Consider the following 18,143-nt stretch of genomic DNA (forward strand, 5'->3'; position numbering starts at 1 on the left):
GTCAAATCGCCCATCAAACGTGGCACCGAAAATTGATCCCCGCGTGGAGTCGCTTTACATCAGGCGGGACGGGGATATGACGACTGCATTTCACGCAAGTTCATTGAGCTACTGCAGAGGAGCTTTCGCCTATTGCACGCCAGGATGGAGCAAGCAGCCGCTGGTCTGCCATTTCTCACCTATTCGGAGCTGAAGCCTCAGGGCAGCACTAGATGCTGTCCAGTCCTGCTCCGGTACTCCTCCAGCGTCAATGGTCTCGCTCAGCCCGCCGGTGAACGACGATGACGCTCACATTGTGTTCCTGGGACAAAGAAGGCTGCGGCTACGACTCATCATCAGCGATGACTGCGGCGTGGCTCATTGTGTCGCCTGGGACGGAGGAATGCGAAGTGCTATCGGCTATCGGCACAGCTACCCAAGATGGTCTGGATGCAGCCTCAGCTCTGCCGGCCGAGCAACAATACGGCGAATACGCTGCCACACTGCTGCTCAGCCATCACACAACCACTCGCGCCCGCTCACGTAGCTCGGGCATTTTCTTGCAGAGCCGCTAGAGACTCCCTCGTGACTCTTTACGTCCGAATCGCTCGCAGCGACACCTAATCGTCCACGAAGTATGACGGACTTTAGGGCTGCATCTCCGCTGCCGTGTGCGCAGGTCCCCGCAGCGTGTGCCACAAACAGCAGCGCAAAAAGGTTATCTTTTCTGATTACAATACCGCGCTGTGTATTTCGGCTGTCGTGTTGCAGAGAGCCTCAACAAGCTTCTTTCCATGCCTTTTACGCACCGCCAGCCGCACCAATCACCGCCATCTGCTTAGCAACGATGCGACGCCACAGTCGGGGTTGAGGTCCACTCTACTTCCGATCATGAGCTCAGTGCCTTTATGTACTTTACGCCTTCCTCTTCTGGTTTGCTCACGTCTGTTTGCCTCACCACGACTCATCTTCTTTGGCCAGTTGGTCACGTACCCGGTCCACGAAGACCATGTCGGGATCAGATGCTGAGAAGGCATTGGCTGAAAACACAGTCGAGGCACCAGGGCCACAGGAACCCAGGCACCCGGAACCTTTGACTGAAGAACCATCGGATCGAGAAGGGTCCAATTCCGAACTCCACGATGAGAAGAACCTCGAATACGAAGCTGCCGAGGTCAGCTCCCAGGATGGCAGTGATATCGAGAAGCAACGACGACCGAAGGTGACGCGGGAGCAGAGCAATTGGACCACAGCGACAGAGACGAGCGTGGCGACCGAACTCGAACAACCTGCAGTAGCACCTCGAAAACGAAAATGGAGCGAAAAGATCAACCCTTTCAAAAGCAAGAACCCGCCGCCTATACCCAGAGAACGCGAACCTTCACGAGAGCACAACGCAGGCTTCTTCAGCACACTGACCTTTCAATGGATCTCCCCACTGATGTCGGTCGGGTACCAACGATCGCTAGAGCTCAACGACATCTGGCAGGTTAACCCCGAGCGAAGTGTCGATGTCATGCGAACGAAATTACTCGAATCATTGGAGTATCGCCAATCGCGGAAAGACTGGTTCGCACCTTTACCGATGGCACTGTATGATACATACAAGAGAGAATTCTGGATTGGTGGCATTTGCAATTTGATCTCAGCCTGCCTCCAAGTTCTGTCGCCATTCACCATGAAGTATCTCATCGCTTTCGCGGGCAGGGCTTATGCTGCGCAAGTTTCAAATGGCCCGGCACCTGCTATCGGCGAAGGCATTGGCCTGGTGCTTGGCATTACCGGTATGCAAATCATTCAGTCGAATTGTATCAACCACTTCATATACCGTGGTATGATGGTAGGTGGGCAAGCGCGATCAACCTTGATCAGTGTCATATTTGCAAAAGCGATGCGACTTTCCGGACGCGCCAAAGCCGGTGGAGCGGCGTTGGGAATGGAGCAAGAAAAGCCAACATTTGAACCTGGAAGCAAGGAAGAAAAAGCTTACTTCAAGAAGCAGTTGAAAGAGGAGAAGAGCAAGAAAGGCAGAAAAGGTGTCTCTGGCGATGGGCAAGGCTGGGGAAATGGCAGAATCGTGAACTTGATGTCTGTCGACACTTATCGTATCGATCAGGCCTGCGGTATGGGCCACATGGTCTGGACAGCGCCCATTCAGGTCTTGCTCACATTGGCACTTCTGTGCATCAACTTGACTTACAGCGCCTTGGCCGGTTTTGCCTTCATCTGCGTGATGATGCCACTGCTTGGACGCGCGATCAAGAGTCTGATGGCTCGCCGCAAAGTCATCAACAAAATCACCGACCAACGTGTCAGCCTGACGCAAGAGATCATCTCTTCAGTACGTTTCGTCAAATTCTTTGGCTGGGAAACGAGCTTCATCAGCAGACTAGGCGAGATTCGAGATCGCGAGATCAGCAAAATCTCCTTCTTGTTATCGATCCGAAATGGTATCATGGCAGTATCTATGTCGATTCCAATCTTCGCAAGCATGCTGGCTTTCATCACATATTCGCAAACACACGGAAGCGAACTGAATCCGGCACCGATCTTCTCGTCGCTGGCATTGTTCAACGCACTCCGCATTCCGCTCAATCTGCTTCCGATGGTCCTGGGACAAGTCGTGGATGCGAACGCATCTTTGAAGCGAATACAAGAATTTCTAGCTGCGGAAGAAGTCAACGACGATTCGCACTGGGACGATCAGGCGAAGAACGCGATTGAGATTCGGAGCAGCGACTTCACATGGGAACGGAATACCAACAAGGACAGCAAGGATGCTCCTGGCCAGAATCCGAAGGGGAGAAAGCAGATTGCGCAGGACAAAAAAGATGCAAAGGCCAAAGCGAAGGAAGACAAACGGCAATCGAAACTGCGCCAGAAGGAGGGATCGAGCGCTCCTCCAACTCCGGTCAGCCCTGCAGATAGTGTTATGGACGAGGAGACACCGCCTTTCCAGATCAGGAATATTGATCTCACTGTCAAACGAGATGAGCTCATTGCAGTCATTGGTTCTGTGGGCAGTGGCAAAAGTTCGCTCCTCGCAGCTCTTGCGGGCGATATGCGGAAGACTACCGGCGAGGTGACATTCGGAGCGAACAGGGCTTTCTGCCCTCAATATGCGTGGATCCAGAACGCCACAGTGAAGGAGAATATTATCTTCGGAAGGGGCTACGATCGCAAGTGGTATAACGAAGTCATTGACGCCTGTGCACTCAGACCTGATCTCGAAATGCTGCCGGCAGGCGATTTGACAGAGATCGGAGAGCGTGGAATCACAGTGTCAGGTGGTCAAAAGCAGCGACTCAACATCGCTCGCGCGATCTACTTTGACGCAGATATCGTGCTCATGGACGATCCGTTATCGGCTGTCGATGCACATGTCGGTAAGCACATTTTCGAGAATGCGATCTGTGGTCTGCTGAAGGGCAAGGCTCGTGTCCTTGCAACACATCAACTTCACGTGCTGCATCGCGTCGACCGCATCGTGTGGATGAAAGATGGCCTAATACACAAGATCGCCACATTTCCCGAGCTCATGGAGAGCGATACGGAGTTCCAGAAACTCATGGAGACTACCGCGCAAGAAGAGAAGAAAGAGGTCGAGGAAGAAGTGAACGAGGACGAGATTGAAGAGGAGAAGAAAGACGCGAAAAAGGCGAAGAAGAGCAAGAAATCTGCCGCTCTCATGCAGCAAGAAGAACGTGCTGTCGACAGTGTGGGCTGGGGTGTCTACGCTGCATATATCCGGGCTTCTGGTGGCATGTGGGTAGCGCCGTTCGTGATCTTCCTTCTCGTCATCTCACAGGGAGCCAATATCATGACCAGCTTATGGCTGTCATACTGGACCTCTCGCAAATGGAACTTGGGAGATGGAATCTACATCGGAGCTTATGCTGCACTCGGGGTCGCGCAGGCCTTACTTATGTTCGCCTTTTCAGTGGTCCTAACAGTGTACGGAACGAAGTCGAGTAAGGTCATGCTCAACCGAGCAGTGACACGAGTCCTCCGAGCACCAATGTCATTCTTCGATACGACACCTCTCGGCCGCATTACGAACCGCTTCTCCAAGGATGTCGACACGATGGACAACACTCTTACTGATGCGATCCGCATGTTCTTCCTGACCATGTGCATGATCTTGTCCGTCTTCATCCTCATTATCGCATACTATTACTACTTCGTCATCGCCCTGGTGCCGCTGACGGCCATGTTCCTCTGGTCTGCTGGATACTACCGAGCTTCCGCACGCGAGCTAAAGCGACACGAGGCAGTCTTGCGCAGCGTCGTCTTTGCTCGCTTCAGTGAGGCTGTCAATGGCATTTCAACTATCCGGGCGTACGGTGTCCAGAAACAATTCGCAAACCACGTTGACGAGAGTGTCGACTCCATGGACGGCGCATATTTCCTGACCTTTGCCAACCAGCGATGGCTTTCAACAAGACTCGACGCTTTGGGGAATATGCTGGTTTTCACAGTGGGTATCCTCGTCGTCACGTCCAGATTCTCCATCAACCCTTCTACCGGCGGTCTGGTCCTGTCTTACATCCTCTCCATCGTACAAATGATCCAATTCACAGTACGACAGCTGGCAGAAGTAGAAAACAACATGAACAGCACCGAACGTATCCACTACTACGGCACCGAACTCGAAGAAGAAGCTCCCCTTCGTCTCGGCGAAGTCCCCTCATCCTGGCCCTCTCAAGGTGCCATCGAATTCTCCGACGTTCAAATGCGCTACCGCGCTGGACTCCCTCTCGTCCTCAAAGGCCTGACAATGTCCGTCCGCCCAGGCGAACGAATCGGAGTCGTAGGCCGCACCGGAGCAGGTAAATCCACCATCATGTCCACTCTCTTCCGCCTCGTCGAACTCTCAGGCGGCAGCATCAAGATTGACGATATCGATATCTCCAAAATCGGACTCCATGACCTGAGATCAAAACTCGCCATTATCCCTCAAGATCCCACCCTTTTCCGCGGAACAATCAGAAGCAATCTTGATCCTTTCAACGAACACACCGATCTCGAGTTGTGGAACGCTCTCCGCCAAGCCGACCTTGTAGGCGCTTCCCAAACAATCGAAGACGAATCCGGCCGCATCCATCTCGACACAGCCGTCGAAGACGAAGGCCTCAACTTCTCCCTCGGCCAACGACAACTCCTCGCCTTAGCTCGCGCCCTCGTCCGAAACTCCCAAATCATCGTCTGCGACGAAGCTACATCTTCCGTCGATTTCGAAACCGATCAAAAAATCCAACGTACGATTGTTCGAGGGTTCAAAGGCAAGACATTACTCTGTATCGCTCATCGTCTCAAGACGATCATTGGGTATGATAGGATTTTGGTCATGGATCAGGGGAACGTGGCGGAATTGGATCGTCCGATCCATTTGTATGATCAAGGGGGGATTTTTAGGAGTATGTGTGATCGGTCGGGGATTAGACGGGAGGATTTTTTTGAGAGTGAAGAGGCGAGGTTTAGTGCGGAGAGTCCCGAGTTGGAGAGGACGCAGAGTGCGGTTATGAGAGGGAGAGGATGATGGGGTTTCTGATGATCAAAAGTTGGGTGTTTGATGGGATGATACCCGGGGATCTTATATGGTATAGAATGAATGAGATGCATTGATGATGATGACTCTGATGACGACGAGAATTTTCCAAGAGGATGAAATCCCCATCTCATCTTCCTCACGAACTTCGCTCACCACCACCACCCCAACCCTCCTTCTCTTCTCTCCTAACAAGGCACCCCATAATAATAATCCCCTTCAACACCATCCTTCCAATAATGTTTCTTCACAGTACTACAGCAATCCGCTTCGACGCAGTCTGCTCGGATGAAACTCGAGCAGCCGTCTTCGTGGTGGTGACGGACCTGCATATATTGCCCGACTCCGACGTAATAATCATAATCTACTTCTGTGCCGGAACAGCAGTTGTTGGATGGGGAGCAGTCGGCTGTCTGTGTATGGTGCGTTTCGTTAGTTTGAATCAGCTGCTTTGAGAGAGGTGAATAGAGGGGATAGTGTGTGTGTGTGTGATGAGAGGTTTTTGAAACGTACGACTTGGAGGGCGAGGCTGAAGAACGCCAGGCTTGCTAAGACTTTTGCCATTGTGAACATTGTGGGTGAGGGATGAGCTTTGGAGCGAGGAGTAGTTGGTGGAAGGGACTCGATCGGACGAAAGCAGGAGTGTGTTCTCTCGTATGAGACACATTTGAACATTCTTGTGTTATATCTTTCTCGCCGTTGTGTCACCAGTGCAGTTGCCGAGCCGAGACATTTGATCGAAGATTTCGTTAGTCGTTATAGGGCTGATGTCTAGTCTAGTCTGTGCTTGTGCAGTCTCGATATGCTATGTTAGACATGCTATCCTACCCCTGCTGCTTTAGCAAACATAGCTCGCGAACTAATGAGCGGGAAAGCTTGAAGGAGGAGAAAGGTGAAGCTTGGCAGCGCTTCTCTCGGTGCATAATAAGCTAGTATTAAAAATACAACTCAGCCCTACACAAGACAAGTCTGATCTAGTCCACAGAAGACTCGGCTAGATCTACGACTGTCGTTCTCAGACTACTCTGTTAGGCAAGCTGTGAAAGGAAGAAATCGCTACTGCCGAAATTGACGCCGTGGATAATAGCCGGATGTGGGAGTAGTTTGCAAGACCGTTGATTCACTGAATACGAGAGCGGAAGCAGGTAGAATGAGAGATATCAGGTAGATCTTGATTGAAGTTATACATTTTACATTACCATCATCCTACGAAGCCTATGAAACATCGCTTCAATCTGTACACAATCTTTCTTCATTGCGTGCCTCAACACCTCTGTGTCCATCTCTTGATCGATCATGTGTGGCAGAGCTCACTCCTTCTCACTGAAACATTTCAACATTCTTACTTCTTCCTCTGCAGAAAAATCGGCACATCGGTCAAATCCAGCCCCCATTCCTGACTCATCTTCACTCCCAGCTTCTTATTTCCACCATCATTGGAACTTTGCGTCCCAGCACTTCCTCGAATGCCTGACTCAGGAGTCCAATTATAGCTCAGACCTCCAGAGTACCGATCGATCGCTTCTTTCGCAGCACCAGTTTTCGGCAAGCTTGGTCGACGCTCTACTGGCTTTGGAGCTGGTGTCTTCAATGATGTCTTCAGATTCTCGATTTCCCATGCTTTGATCTGACATGATCGGCGAGCCATGTTCAGTGCGCGAGAACGCTCTGCATGAACAGAGTCCGCAGGTCGGTACGGAAGATACTTGGCATTGGTGTCGGTTGAGGTTGCGAAACTGGCGGTGCTGCCATTGTTGCTTGTGTAGGATGAGGCCGTGGCTAAACTTGTTCGGTGGGAGGTTTCGCTGCTGTTTGTTGTTGGATTGGAGGACGATGTTGTGTTGTACGTGCCTGAGGAGATGATGCTGGATGAGCGGCGCACGTGGTTGCTATGGCTGTCATTGTTCTCCTTGTCGCTCTCGCTGGAAAGGCGGTCGGGGATATGCACGGTTGAGCGACGCTTCCGGTCTGAGCTGCTGCGCCCTGCTGTGTCGTCTGAATTGAGCGGCGCAGCGTTTGAGATGACAATGGAAGGCGACGACGGACTTTGCGTGGCATTGGTCGTCCCGCTTTCGACCGGAGTCTTTTCCTCCAGGTTGTCCTCTGCTGGACTTTCTGGAATGGTATTATGTTGTCTCCACTTAGTAGAATGCTGCTCCCATAGCGGCCGGGGCTGAGCGTCAGTTGTCAAGGCCTCAGCCTTTGCTTCTGCCCTGGTCTCTGTAGCCTCGCTCGCAAGTTCAGTGCTGGACTGTCGTCGGTGCACAGGCTTGCTGTCTGCCTCAACCGGAATTTCGTTGTCGCCTGGCGCTTCTGCAAACGGTGGCTCACCAACGACAGTTTGCGAGAACAACATGTTCTTGAACTCCTCTTCAGAGAAGACTTGCTGTGCGTTTTGATCCTCAGACTTCTTCCTGCCTGAGTCCATACTGTTCCTGGCGGAAGCTTTCGGGGACATTTTTGGGCTGTTCCTCAATTTCTTCGTTATCATGAGGTCTGCCTTACATATTATCGCGTCGATGTCAGCTGGCAATTCAGGAATCGGAGGAATGGCATCGACTCTGGGCAATTTGTACGAAATGGCTGGCGGAAGAGCGTTGGCTATCTGTGCCTCAAGCGCTGCAGGTGATGACCCTTCTGATGCGGGCTTGCCTTGCCATTCTGGGTAGAAGTCTTCCACGGATTTTTGAGAACGACAAGACGCTGGCCGCTCAGCAGATGAGTTGGCTGCGTCACTCGGCACAGATTTCGCGAATGTCTCTCGGCTTTTCTTGCTGCGCAGACTGGCCTTGCGCACCGCCTTAGGCACCGAGGATGTTGCACTGCTCAGTTCGGTCTGCTGAGGAACGGCGTCCGGGGTCCTCGCGAAGGGCTGCGGTTCAGACGCTGTGAGCAGCTTTGGTTTCGCATTATTTCCGCTGCTTCGCATGCAGCTAGCGTATGATGTTGGTTCCGGGCCCCAACGCTTAGCCATAGGCGTTCCAGGTCCTGCTAGACTCTTGCTTCGGCGTCTTTCTGCGGTGTTTGAAGCAGGTGGCAGCGGAGTCGCTACACTTTGTTGCTCTTCAGCTAGCTCGTGGAGTGTCGTACTTGGATCAGCACTCTTTCTCCTTCGAGCCCATAGGCTTGTCCCTGTCTTGGCAGATGCAGGTGCTTCGTCAGATACCTTCTTGCCTGTTGAGGCTGACTTTCCATCGCTGGTGAGCGACAGCGGGGACATGATCTCCGGAGTTTGCTTGACAGGCGCAACTGATACATTCACAGCCGTCGTGCTTCCACTCTGTCGCGTAGAATGCAAAGAACTTCGTGGCTTATCCGAACCTGATTTCTTCGCGTTGCCCACATGCTCAGGCATCCTTTTCTGCAATGTTCGTGGGGATGCTTTGGTAGGGCTAGGACTGCCTTGCACACTTTGTGGAGGGGACGCTGTCGTAACACTAGGTGGACTGGCGGTGATGCTCTTCCTCTTCTCTGCAAGATTGCGTGACCGGAAGATGGACAAAGGAGAGAGTCGTTTCTTCTTGGTAATCACTGTAGGTATTTCTGGTGCCTTCAGCATAGCGCCGGAGTCTTGCGCCTTCCCTTTGGTAATGCGTCGATCGTCTGCACCATCGAGAGGGGTTTGGACAGTAGTGATGTCGCCGGGAGCACTACTCGTTGCAGTTTCTACATTGTCCGTCAGAGGTGGTGCTGGTGACGAAGGCTGACTCGTAGCAGCAACCTTGGGATATCGTGGTGATGCACTTGAGACGTCTGAGCCATAGCCGCTGTCCTGTTTCTGTACAATCTTTGGTCGCGGTAATTCATCGAACGAGAATTTGGGCGGCGCATTGAAATTTGTGTCGTCCATAGCTGTCAAGGGTTCTTCGGCATCGTGGGACACTGGGTCTTCATGCTGGGCCACATCTGGCATGGGCGCTTCGAGCTGCAACAGTGCTTGCGGATGGCATTCAGCAACTTCGTCCCCATCTTCGAGATCGCCAGTCTGGACAGGATCCAAACGCTCGGGACTTGCTGATAGCTCATGAGACCGTTCGTGTCGCAGATTGGGCACTGGCTGCACAACCAAATGGCTGCTTCTCTGCTTCCACCTCTGTTCAAATCGAGGACTTCCGATCAGTGCACGATATTCACTTGCGGCGTTGTTGGCAGACTGGATTTGCCCAACGGCTGCATCTTGGCGCGCGGGCTTCACCTCTGCTTCTTCAGGTTTCTGTGTATCTGTTCGCACAGCGCTGGCCAAATCGCGAATTGGCTGGGAAGTACGCAATCCCCATTGCTGCTGTCGACGTTGCATGAGGGGGGAGCACGTCGGAGAACCGGTCGAATTCTGGCTGTGACGGCGAGCAATATCAAGACGAAGCCGTGTCTCCGCTGCCGGCATCGGCGCTTCTTCTGAGCGTCTTCCCGGCTTTGTTCGTGGCGGGCTGTCATCATGAGTGATTGTAGGATTCGATACCGATCGGGTATTAGATCTGGAAGCCGGCTCTGGTGATGCACAGCCGCCATTAATGATTCGCAGAGTGCCGAGACCAAAAGCACCACTGGTTCGATTGTAAGCGGATTCTGGTGCAGTGCCTGTGCTCGTCATTGACATGGTTCGCGCGTGGACCGCAGACATGGTCTCTTGGAACCAGGCTCCGTGCTGCTCCTTGGGCTCCTTCTGCTTGAGCGTTTTTGCTGCCTCTTCTTCCTGTGATCTGAGAGGATCTTCAAGGAAACTGCCACGAGTGGCCAGTCCTGGAGGGCGCATCGATCGTGGTCGACCAGAGTAAGAGGAGTATGCGGAGTGCTCATCGATCGAAGACAGCGGAGGCTGCTGTACCGAAGAGACTTCTTTTGTGGGAAGAAGAGCTTTGTGCAACGAGACGAGTTCTTCTGGTGAAGCCGATTTCCTCAGTTCTTGCAGGAGATGGATGGCTTGTTCGACGTCGATCTTGTTCATGCTTTCTGCCAGGCCTGGCGATCTTGGAGATTGTAGACATGCCTCGTTCCCCGCCTTTTTGGTATCAATGCTGTTCACAGTCGTAGTAGAAGGGCTATTCGTTGCATCCATGTTCAATGTGGAGGCAGAGGCCCTTTTCGGCAAGCGATACTTGTGGATCGATGGCGAGAAAGGTGCTGGGTTTGTGTCCTCCGGCAAAGTCAATGACCTTGGCAGTGTCGGGTGTCCTCCGTTCTTCGATTCGGCGAAAGAGCGGCGAGATGGGTTGCTGCCGAAGTAGGCATCGAAGCTGTCAGACACTGGTGTGTTCTCACTGCTCCGTGTCTTAGTCAATTTGGGCCTGCTCTGCTTCGCAAAAGGCATGTTCGTAGTGGGTCAAACGAGTGTCTGCGATTGAGTTGTCAACAGTTGAACCGTTCACCAGGATCAAAGCGCACTTCACACTCACGGGAGATAGGAAGGTCCTAGTCAGGTGTATGTTTGCTATTCAAAGCATCTCAATATACGAAGCTTTAACCCAGCTCAGCGAGTCTGAGACGAATCTTCGCTCAGAATTTCGCGCAAGATCCCGTGTGCAGATAGCAGAAGCGGTGGTACAGCTCCAGGCCCAGTGTTAGGTTTCTCGGTTCAGGGCGAAATTCCGTGGCCGGTCGGCCTCTCGTTCAATGTTCCACGATTGCTGCTGTTTCGGAGCCACGCGGGACGATCAGCGTGCGAAGAAGTTCTTCGTTTGTGTGACGATGCAGAGCGATACCAGTTACTCAACGAGGCAAATGCAAGGCGGCAGCAATTGAATGAGAAGGAAAGGATACAGCACGGAACTTAGCTCGAAAATGCGTGCATAGCGGGACACCAGCGATACTAATCTATCGGAGGAGATGAGGCCATAGCAGACGCGTGTGGGAAACTTGGATGGGCCTGCATCAACATGGAAGTGGAGCAGAGGCCGCGTTTCAGGCTTTGCAGGCCCATTTCTAGCCACAATCATAGTTTGATGTCGTGCACCGGCTCGGGCCTCTTGATCGTGCTCCAGGATGCGTGCATCTACCGGCCACTCATGTCGCCTGCTCGCGCTCTATTTTCGCCCTGCTCGCGGGAAGCGGTGGAGAGTCGTGATGAGCTGTGGCTGGGATGCCGCCAACTTGGCCGCGGAACACCGGCGGATGGGGACGCGATGCTGTGCTGCGTACCGTCCGGATCGTGCAGGACAGGCCTTTGCGGAGCGTGTTGAACGTTGTCGTGACTTGTCGCGTGCTGGCCACCACCGTGAAGCCTTTGTAGACGTGATCGCGATGTTGACGCAGAGACGCGAAATCCACGCCCGCTCCTGCCAAGACGCGCCATTGCCAGAGACGGCTCACAGCCGGTGTCCATTCAGAATGACGACGAGAATACATCAAACCTGTTCTCCTCTTCCGCGCTTCTGCCTCCGCGCAAGCACCTCACCACGACCCAAGACATGTTGGCGTCGCCTCCTCCAATCACTCCGGTGCCCCATTCGCATCTCCACCGCTACGCCACGAGCCACAATCCGACGATCGGCATCACTTACCGCCAGCCCTTCCAAAATCACCTCTCCATCAGTTATAGGCACCAATTTCGCAACACATCGCATCCAAGCCCTCACATGTCAAGTGTCACTTCGATGCCCGCGAACGGTGGCGAACGACCGCCATCGGCTAATGCTCACAGACCAGCGCCTGGCCAACGCCAACAGTGGCGGATGAGACGAAGGTTGTTGTAACGCAGCGCTTCCCTGCCGACTGCCACGTGCGAAGTGACCCTTCAATACCTCTGCAAGTTCTTTGTCAGCACCGCCGCAACAAAGGGCACCGGATGGTGCAGCGCAGCGAGTCCAAGAGCATTGGTGCTCTCCGGTAGTCCAACATCTTGGTAATAAGTACAGTATGCGATACCCCGAGGATAGTCGCATGTGTCCCTCGTTCATGCCCGCTGTTCGCCGGCAGCAGAGAAGGTTCAACGGTCACTGCAAGCTGCACGTCACGCCGAACAAGAAACAAGAAAGAAAAAGAGAGAAATAGTTGATAGGCTTTTTATGTGCAAACGTCTAGAATGCCGAAGCTTTGATCCAGGGCGCGGATGAACCGGTTCACAACACATCAGTTCCCGTCAGCGTCACTTCCTAACGGGCAACAAGTGCTGCGAGATTCAGCGGAGAAGCACAAAGTCATCTTTCACTTACTAACTCAACTGAAGTGTGTGTCTGCAAGGTAACCTCGTCGTCCGACAGTCAAGATTTACTTCCAGAATAGCGCAGCCAGGACAAGAGCTACCAGGCTAGTCTCGACCAAGCATCTACGCTCAAGTCAACGCTCAGAAAATCGTTGCAGTCTGCACACGTACTCAGCAAAACATACATCATGACCATGATGAAGATCTTCTCCGCCTAGATTGCGCGTTACAAGGAAAGCCCTCGCATTAACGAGATTTCCGCCTGGATTTTCTCATTGCAAGGGAGACCTCGCCTTCCAAGATCTTTCTTCCAGATCTTCTTGGAAGAAATACCAACAAGCTCACTCGGCTATGTTCATCCAAGACGTTGTCACATGGTGATCGCAACCCGCACAAGTAGTGGGTAGACCTACGCACAGGTGACTAGACCTAAGCGTTGAGGTAGAAAGCTTGCCTCTGAGCAAGGCAGCCACAGACAACCCTGTGCGCACCGCCTCAAGCTCGTGCCAGAATTAGATCCCAGAGCGCAGAGTCCGCCTTGTCCGGCTGGTGTCAGCTGTCGAAGAAGTCGGAGTGGGCTCCATACTGTCAGCTTCCTAACAGGCATTTCGAAAACGAAGAAGTAGAAGAAGGCAACGAGAGATGGCTCAAGAACAAGAAAGGTCGAAGACGACTCCATACTGCCAGCTTCGTATCAAGCATCGCGAAAGCAAAGAAGGCCGAGTACGTTAAGGAGCGGCTCGAGAACAGATCTCTTGCCAACAATGAGGCGCAAAGTGCGAGAAGGGTAAGTGGAAAGCCGCACGGCCCAGCGACAACTCTGCAGAAAACATGACGGGTAAAAGACCGGAAATGCTACATGAAAATGAAAAATGCCGCGCGGGTATCAAATTCGCCAAAAGAACAAAAAAAAAGAAGCGCAACCGCATGCCCTTATCCTTCGCCGCGCCAAAGTAATGCCTTCGCTTCCGCATGAGAAGTGGAACCTCCCACCTTCGGAGTTCGAGAAGCTCGCAAGAACAGCTCACGACTGTCCCTTCTTCGGACCGTCCCCACCACTCGTCGCCGGCCGGCTAGCACTCTGCAACGCCTCATCGTTATCCACTCCTCCTCCTCCTTGCTGCCCCTCCTTCTGCTTCTTCTCCGGAATATAATCCCTTCTTAACTTTTCTAACCTCGTCTTGTTCCTCAATTTAGCATCCTTGACAGCCGTAGAATACGGCCCATGTTCCCTCGCCACCGCATCCTCATCTTCCATATCCGCTTCCATGCGATCCAGATCTTCAATGTCCGAGGAAGAGATACTCGAACTTCGCGATCCTTGTCTGTAGATGATCTGATTGCCTTCACGTTTCTTCCTCTCGCGTTGTTCTTTCTTCATGCGTTGCTGTCGTTCGGCATCTTTGTTACAGTCGAGTGTGAGGATGTGAAGGCCGGGGAGTTGTTTCACCAGAAACTTTTTGAGAAGAGGTAGTAGATCTGCATTGGGGCGATATGTTCCTGAGTCGTTGTCGATTACGAGTTGATAGTACTTTGGATCCTTTGGCGGTTCATCATCAGGCGGTCCTCCTGAGAAATCATTTGGCGGGTGTTCGGGGTTATCGCCATGGCTCGGGGCAGAGGATTGACTGCTGCCTTCGACAGGATCTGGCGGAGGAGGACGATCCGGGTGTTTCAGTCTTCGTACAAAGAACTCTCCTGAGAATGCTATGTAGATGGAGACGTCCGAGTGCATGGTATGTTTGCTCAACATGTCAATGCTGAATTCCTTGCCCGTCTCTGTGAATCGCCATAACGCGTCCAGCGTGATGACATAGGTGAATATGCGGCCACCTTCGTCGTAATGCACGAGATCCAGGAACTTTTTGGTCATTTCTGAGCCAGGTCCTTCGGGAAAGACACCAGTGACGGTCGAGCGAGAGAAGTTGTAGACGCGAGCATGTTGATGGTGAAGCGCTTTCCCCATCAAAACACCGGAAAGTCCAGACGAGGTGAACATGCGAGACACCCAGGGCTTAAATTCGACGTATCGGTGATAAAGCTGTGCAGGAACTGGTCCCTGGAGCTGGACCTGGTTGGCTTGGAAGTTGTATTTCTGCACTTGTTTCTTGGTCTTGTCCTTTCCATTCTGTTGCGAATTACTGCTGACCTCGTCCGGCTCCTTGATGTTAGCAAGTCGCCCGAGCATCGGCGAGTGGTGTCTGAACCATCGACATGGGCCAATTGTGTATAGTCTCCCATCCTGTCCGTCTTCTGCTGTCCTTCCAACCATTTCTGCGCTGACGAAGAGGCTGCCGCGGAAACGTTTAGTTCGCCGCATGCACCACGTCACACTTTGAAGCGCATATGCTCGAACACTGCCATCGTGTGCGAGTAATTTGTACTCCTCGCTCTTAATGCCTTGCCATGTTTCGTCCAGATGCGGGACCGAAATGTGCACCTTTCCCAGCAGATCGTCTCTATCGGCTGGATCCTCGTCGTAGATCCGGATCTTCAGTTTGAAGCCTGATGCGGGGACGTTCGCGACAATCCAGCACTCCTCCCATGTTGGCTCGGTATTCTTGCGGACGGTCGTCGTGCGCCAGCGAAGATTGGGGTCTTCCTTGTGACGCATCGGCGTATCGGTGTTGAGCTGCGAGAGGCAGTACGGATCGGAGGAGAAGCCATTGATGTCTGCTATCGGCAGGTTCTCGGCTCGGTGTATGGTGAACTTGATCGTGTAGCCATTCGGTCGCTTGGGAATGGGTATGCTATCGAAGCCACCTGAAGGGCCAGGCTTCGACTCTGCTGTCTGCGTCCGTTGCGCGCCCGCATCCTCCTCTTGTTTCACTCCATCGTGATCGTCCGCGTTCAGCCGGCCATTGGTGATAGCAACATCGTTGTGGATGTCTTGCGCATCAAGGTCGCCGTGCACTGCCGCCTTCTCGTCGAGGTGTTTGGGCGTCGACCCGGGAATGTTATGCTTGACGCCGTCCTCGATATCGTTGGGGCGCGACATGGCGTGGTGGTGATCGCGGTGGTCCCCGCTTGTTCCTCGGCCCGCCGCTGCTGCTGGTCGCGCTGCTGGTCGTGGATGAGGCTCAACTGGTGCGGCAACGAGATAATCAACACATCGGTGCAGGGGAGGAAGGCGCGCGTCATGTACACACGCTGCGAACCCCCAAATCGAAAGCGCCGGCGGGAGTTCTGTACTAAGCAGATGCAAGGCGCAGGCTGGATCCTGTCCACCATGCTGGCGTGATCAGCCACACCAATTCCAGACAAGCTTGGCCAAGCAACGTCAAGCTCCGCTCTTTCCCTGTTTCTCATCCCTGCGAAACGCTGTTTGTGCTCGGTCTGCACATCCGATGCGGCGGTGATTCGTGGCTGAACGAGTCTACTCCACCGAACAATCGATTGTCTGCAACATCACTCCGATATACCCGCAGGACTGTGCTGCTTGATGACAGTGCTTGAAGGGGCCAAGAGACGATGCGTGAACTCTCTTGTCTCAGCTGACGAATGCTACAGTCAAATCGAGCTCTTCCAAGCGAGCTTCCCGTCCTCCCGCACCAAGGGCCTCCCCTCAGCTGACGACTACTTCGCCGTACATATACAAGTGTACCATCTTCTTCACTTCAGTTCGTACGCAGCTGGGTTGATGACGGTGCGCTTTCCTGCATTCAATCGAGCAACATCGCCGCCATCCTGCATATCGAGCTTGCCAATCAGATTGGGAAGATCTTGACCTTTGCTCTGTTCGAAAGCGCCACCCGCCAGTAGTCCCGTTAGACCCTGTGGCGGTCTGTGGAGCGCCCCTAGGCTGGAGAAAGGTGGCTTTGAGAGCGCAGGCATTGGCAAAGGGCTGTGGAATGGCCTCGACTGCTGCTGCTCAGCGATTTCTTCAGATTCGTTTCGAATCTCCTTCCGCAGCACGTCCGCCTGCTTCTTGAAGGCTCGCCAGAGTTCATACTTGTCGAGGTTCTTGTCACCGTGCCCGTCGCTAGTAACATCAGCCTTGTGCACCAGAGATAGCATGCTCCCAACAAAGCATTCCTGTAAGAATGCGAAGCTGAAGCCCTCAGTGATGGACGCCATTGCTGGACAGAGCAGCTCGGGAAATTCAACTGTCTCGTTATGAGCCAGCTTCTTCTTCCAAAACTGACAGTAGAGCGTCCGCTCGTGCTCATTTGGAAGTGGAAAGAGATACTTCCTATCGAAACGGCTTGGCCTGCTGGTGAGTCCCGGATCGAGCTTCTCGAGGTAGTTCGTAGAGCCGACGACGAACAAACCGCTGTTGTCCTCAATGCCGTCCATTTCGTTGAAGAAGTACGACCGAGTTGCGGGTGTGACAATGGTCTCAATGTCCTCCAAGATCAACATGCATGGTGCCAATGATCGGGCCTGCCCAAACACTTGTTGGATGTTATAGGTCATGGGTGCAGATTTGACATATAGTGTCGGGATTGGTTCCTTTCGATTCAGCAGTGTGTGCATCAAGGCTTTGATGGAGATTGTTTTGCCATTGCCTGGAGGTCCATGGAAGAGCAAACCTCGCTTCCTGAGAGATATCAGCAACAGCTGGCACTGAGGTGATGAAAGCACTTACCAAGGCACACCAAGGTCATCATAAACATCTCTACTGCTGAAGAACTTTTCAGAAACTTCAGTCAACTCCGTCTTCATGTTCTCATCCAAGATAACCTTATCCCAAGTGGCCTTCTGCACCTGCTGGAAAAGCTTCTTGTCCTGATACCAGTAGCCATCATAAACCCAGACGACCTAACCAAGCACACGTTAGCAATATGCAAGAGAATAGAAGACGTGCGACTCACTCCATCCAATAGCCACCCTCCCACAGCCCTAATCAACTCATCCGTCACCCTACTCGGCCCCAGAGGATGCTCTCTCCTCTCCCTCACATGCGCCACATACTGCACCGCTCCCACCAACCAAACGACAAACTCCTGCTCCTGCCACAGATACCGATACTTTGCGAAATGCACATTCTCCGCCAAACTCCCGTTTCGAGCTTGTCCAGAAGGCCCTATGTAACCCCGCCAGGAAGCGAAAGAGTCCGTTTCGAGGTCGAGGATCGAAGTGGCGAAACCCGCAGAAGCGAAGGCAAGGAGCGGGATATTGGTCACGGGAATGGTGGTTATGATGTGGTCAGGGTGGGTTGAGCGGAGAGCGGTGAGGAAGTGGAGGTCATGGTCGGCGGACTTGGCTGAGGTGAGGTCGAGGACGTCGTCGAAAAGGTGGTAGGGTTCTTCTTTGCCTTCGCTATTGGGAGGGCTGAGGCGAGATGAGTTGGACGTGAAAGGAGCCATGGAGCACATGTTTGAAGGATCTGCTTTGACGGTTTCTGGAGACTCGATTTGCGTTCTGTCTTTATCGCGAATACTTCTTGTTCTTGAAGCTGGATAGCCGCTGGTCTTGGGGGCCAACTCTCGTGCTCTCTTGCTTTTCGGTCAAAGCTGCCCTTTGCGAGGTCCTGGC

General features: G+C 53.0%; 4 protein-coding genes across 4 annotated transcripts; 1 reads left to right on the forward strand and 3 right to left on the reverse strand.

Annotated features, from left to right (window-relative positions):
• Window positions 1–988: 988 nt before the first annotated feature.
• On the forward strand, window positions 989–5,518 carry CKM354_001276000 (uncharacterized protein; the record flags this gene model as incomplete). Its single annotated transcript, XM_044808285.1, has 1 exon — window positions 989–5,518. One exon carries the CDS (start codon window positions 989–991, stop codon window positions 5,516–5,518), a length of 4,530 nt encoding a protein of 1,509 aa, XP_044664220.1.
• Window positions 5,519–6,869: 1,351 nt separating this feature from the next.
• CKM354_001276100 (uncharacterized protein) lies at window positions 6,870–10,835 on the reverse strand (the record flags this gene model as incomplete). The annotated part of the gene is made up of 1 exon (XM_044808286.1): window positions 6,870–10,835. The coding sequence occupies one exon, from the start codon at window positions 10,833–10,835 to the stop codon at window positions 6,870–6,872; it is 3,966 nt and encodes a 1,321-aa protein (XP_044664221.1).
• Window positions 10,836–13,689: 2,854 nt separating this feature from the next.
• On the reverse strand, window positions 13,690–15,663 carry CKM354_001276200 (uncharacterized protein; the record flags this gene model as incomplete). The annotated part of the gene is made up of 1 exon (XM_044808287.1): window positions 13,690–15,663. The coding sequence occupies one exon, from the start codon at window positions 15,661–15,663 to the stop codon at window positions 13,690–13,692; it is 1,974 nt and encodes a 657-aa protein (XP_044664222.1).
• Window positions 15,664–16,277: 614 nt separating this feature from the next.
• CKM354_001276300 (uncharacterized protein) lies at window positions 16,278–17,983 on the reverse strand (the record flags this gene model as incomplete). Its single annotated transcript, XM_044808288.1, has 3 exons — window positions 16,278–17,205; window positions 17,254–17,426; window positions 17,480–17,983. 3 exons carry the CDS (start codon window positions 17,981–17,983, stop codon window positions 16,278–16,280), a joined length of 1,605 nt encoding a protein of 534 aa, XP_044664223.1.
• Between the last annotated feature and the right edge of the window lie 160 nt (window positions 17,984–18,143).

The sequence above is a fragment of the Cercospora kikuchii genome (assembly GCF_019650295.1).
Source record: "Cercospora kikuchii DNA, contig_00009, whole genome shotgun sequence".
Taxonomy (NCBI): domain Eukaryota; kingdom Fungi; phylum Ascomycota; class Dothideomycetes; order Mycosphaerellales; family Mycosphaerellaceae; genus Cercospora; species Cercospora kikuchii.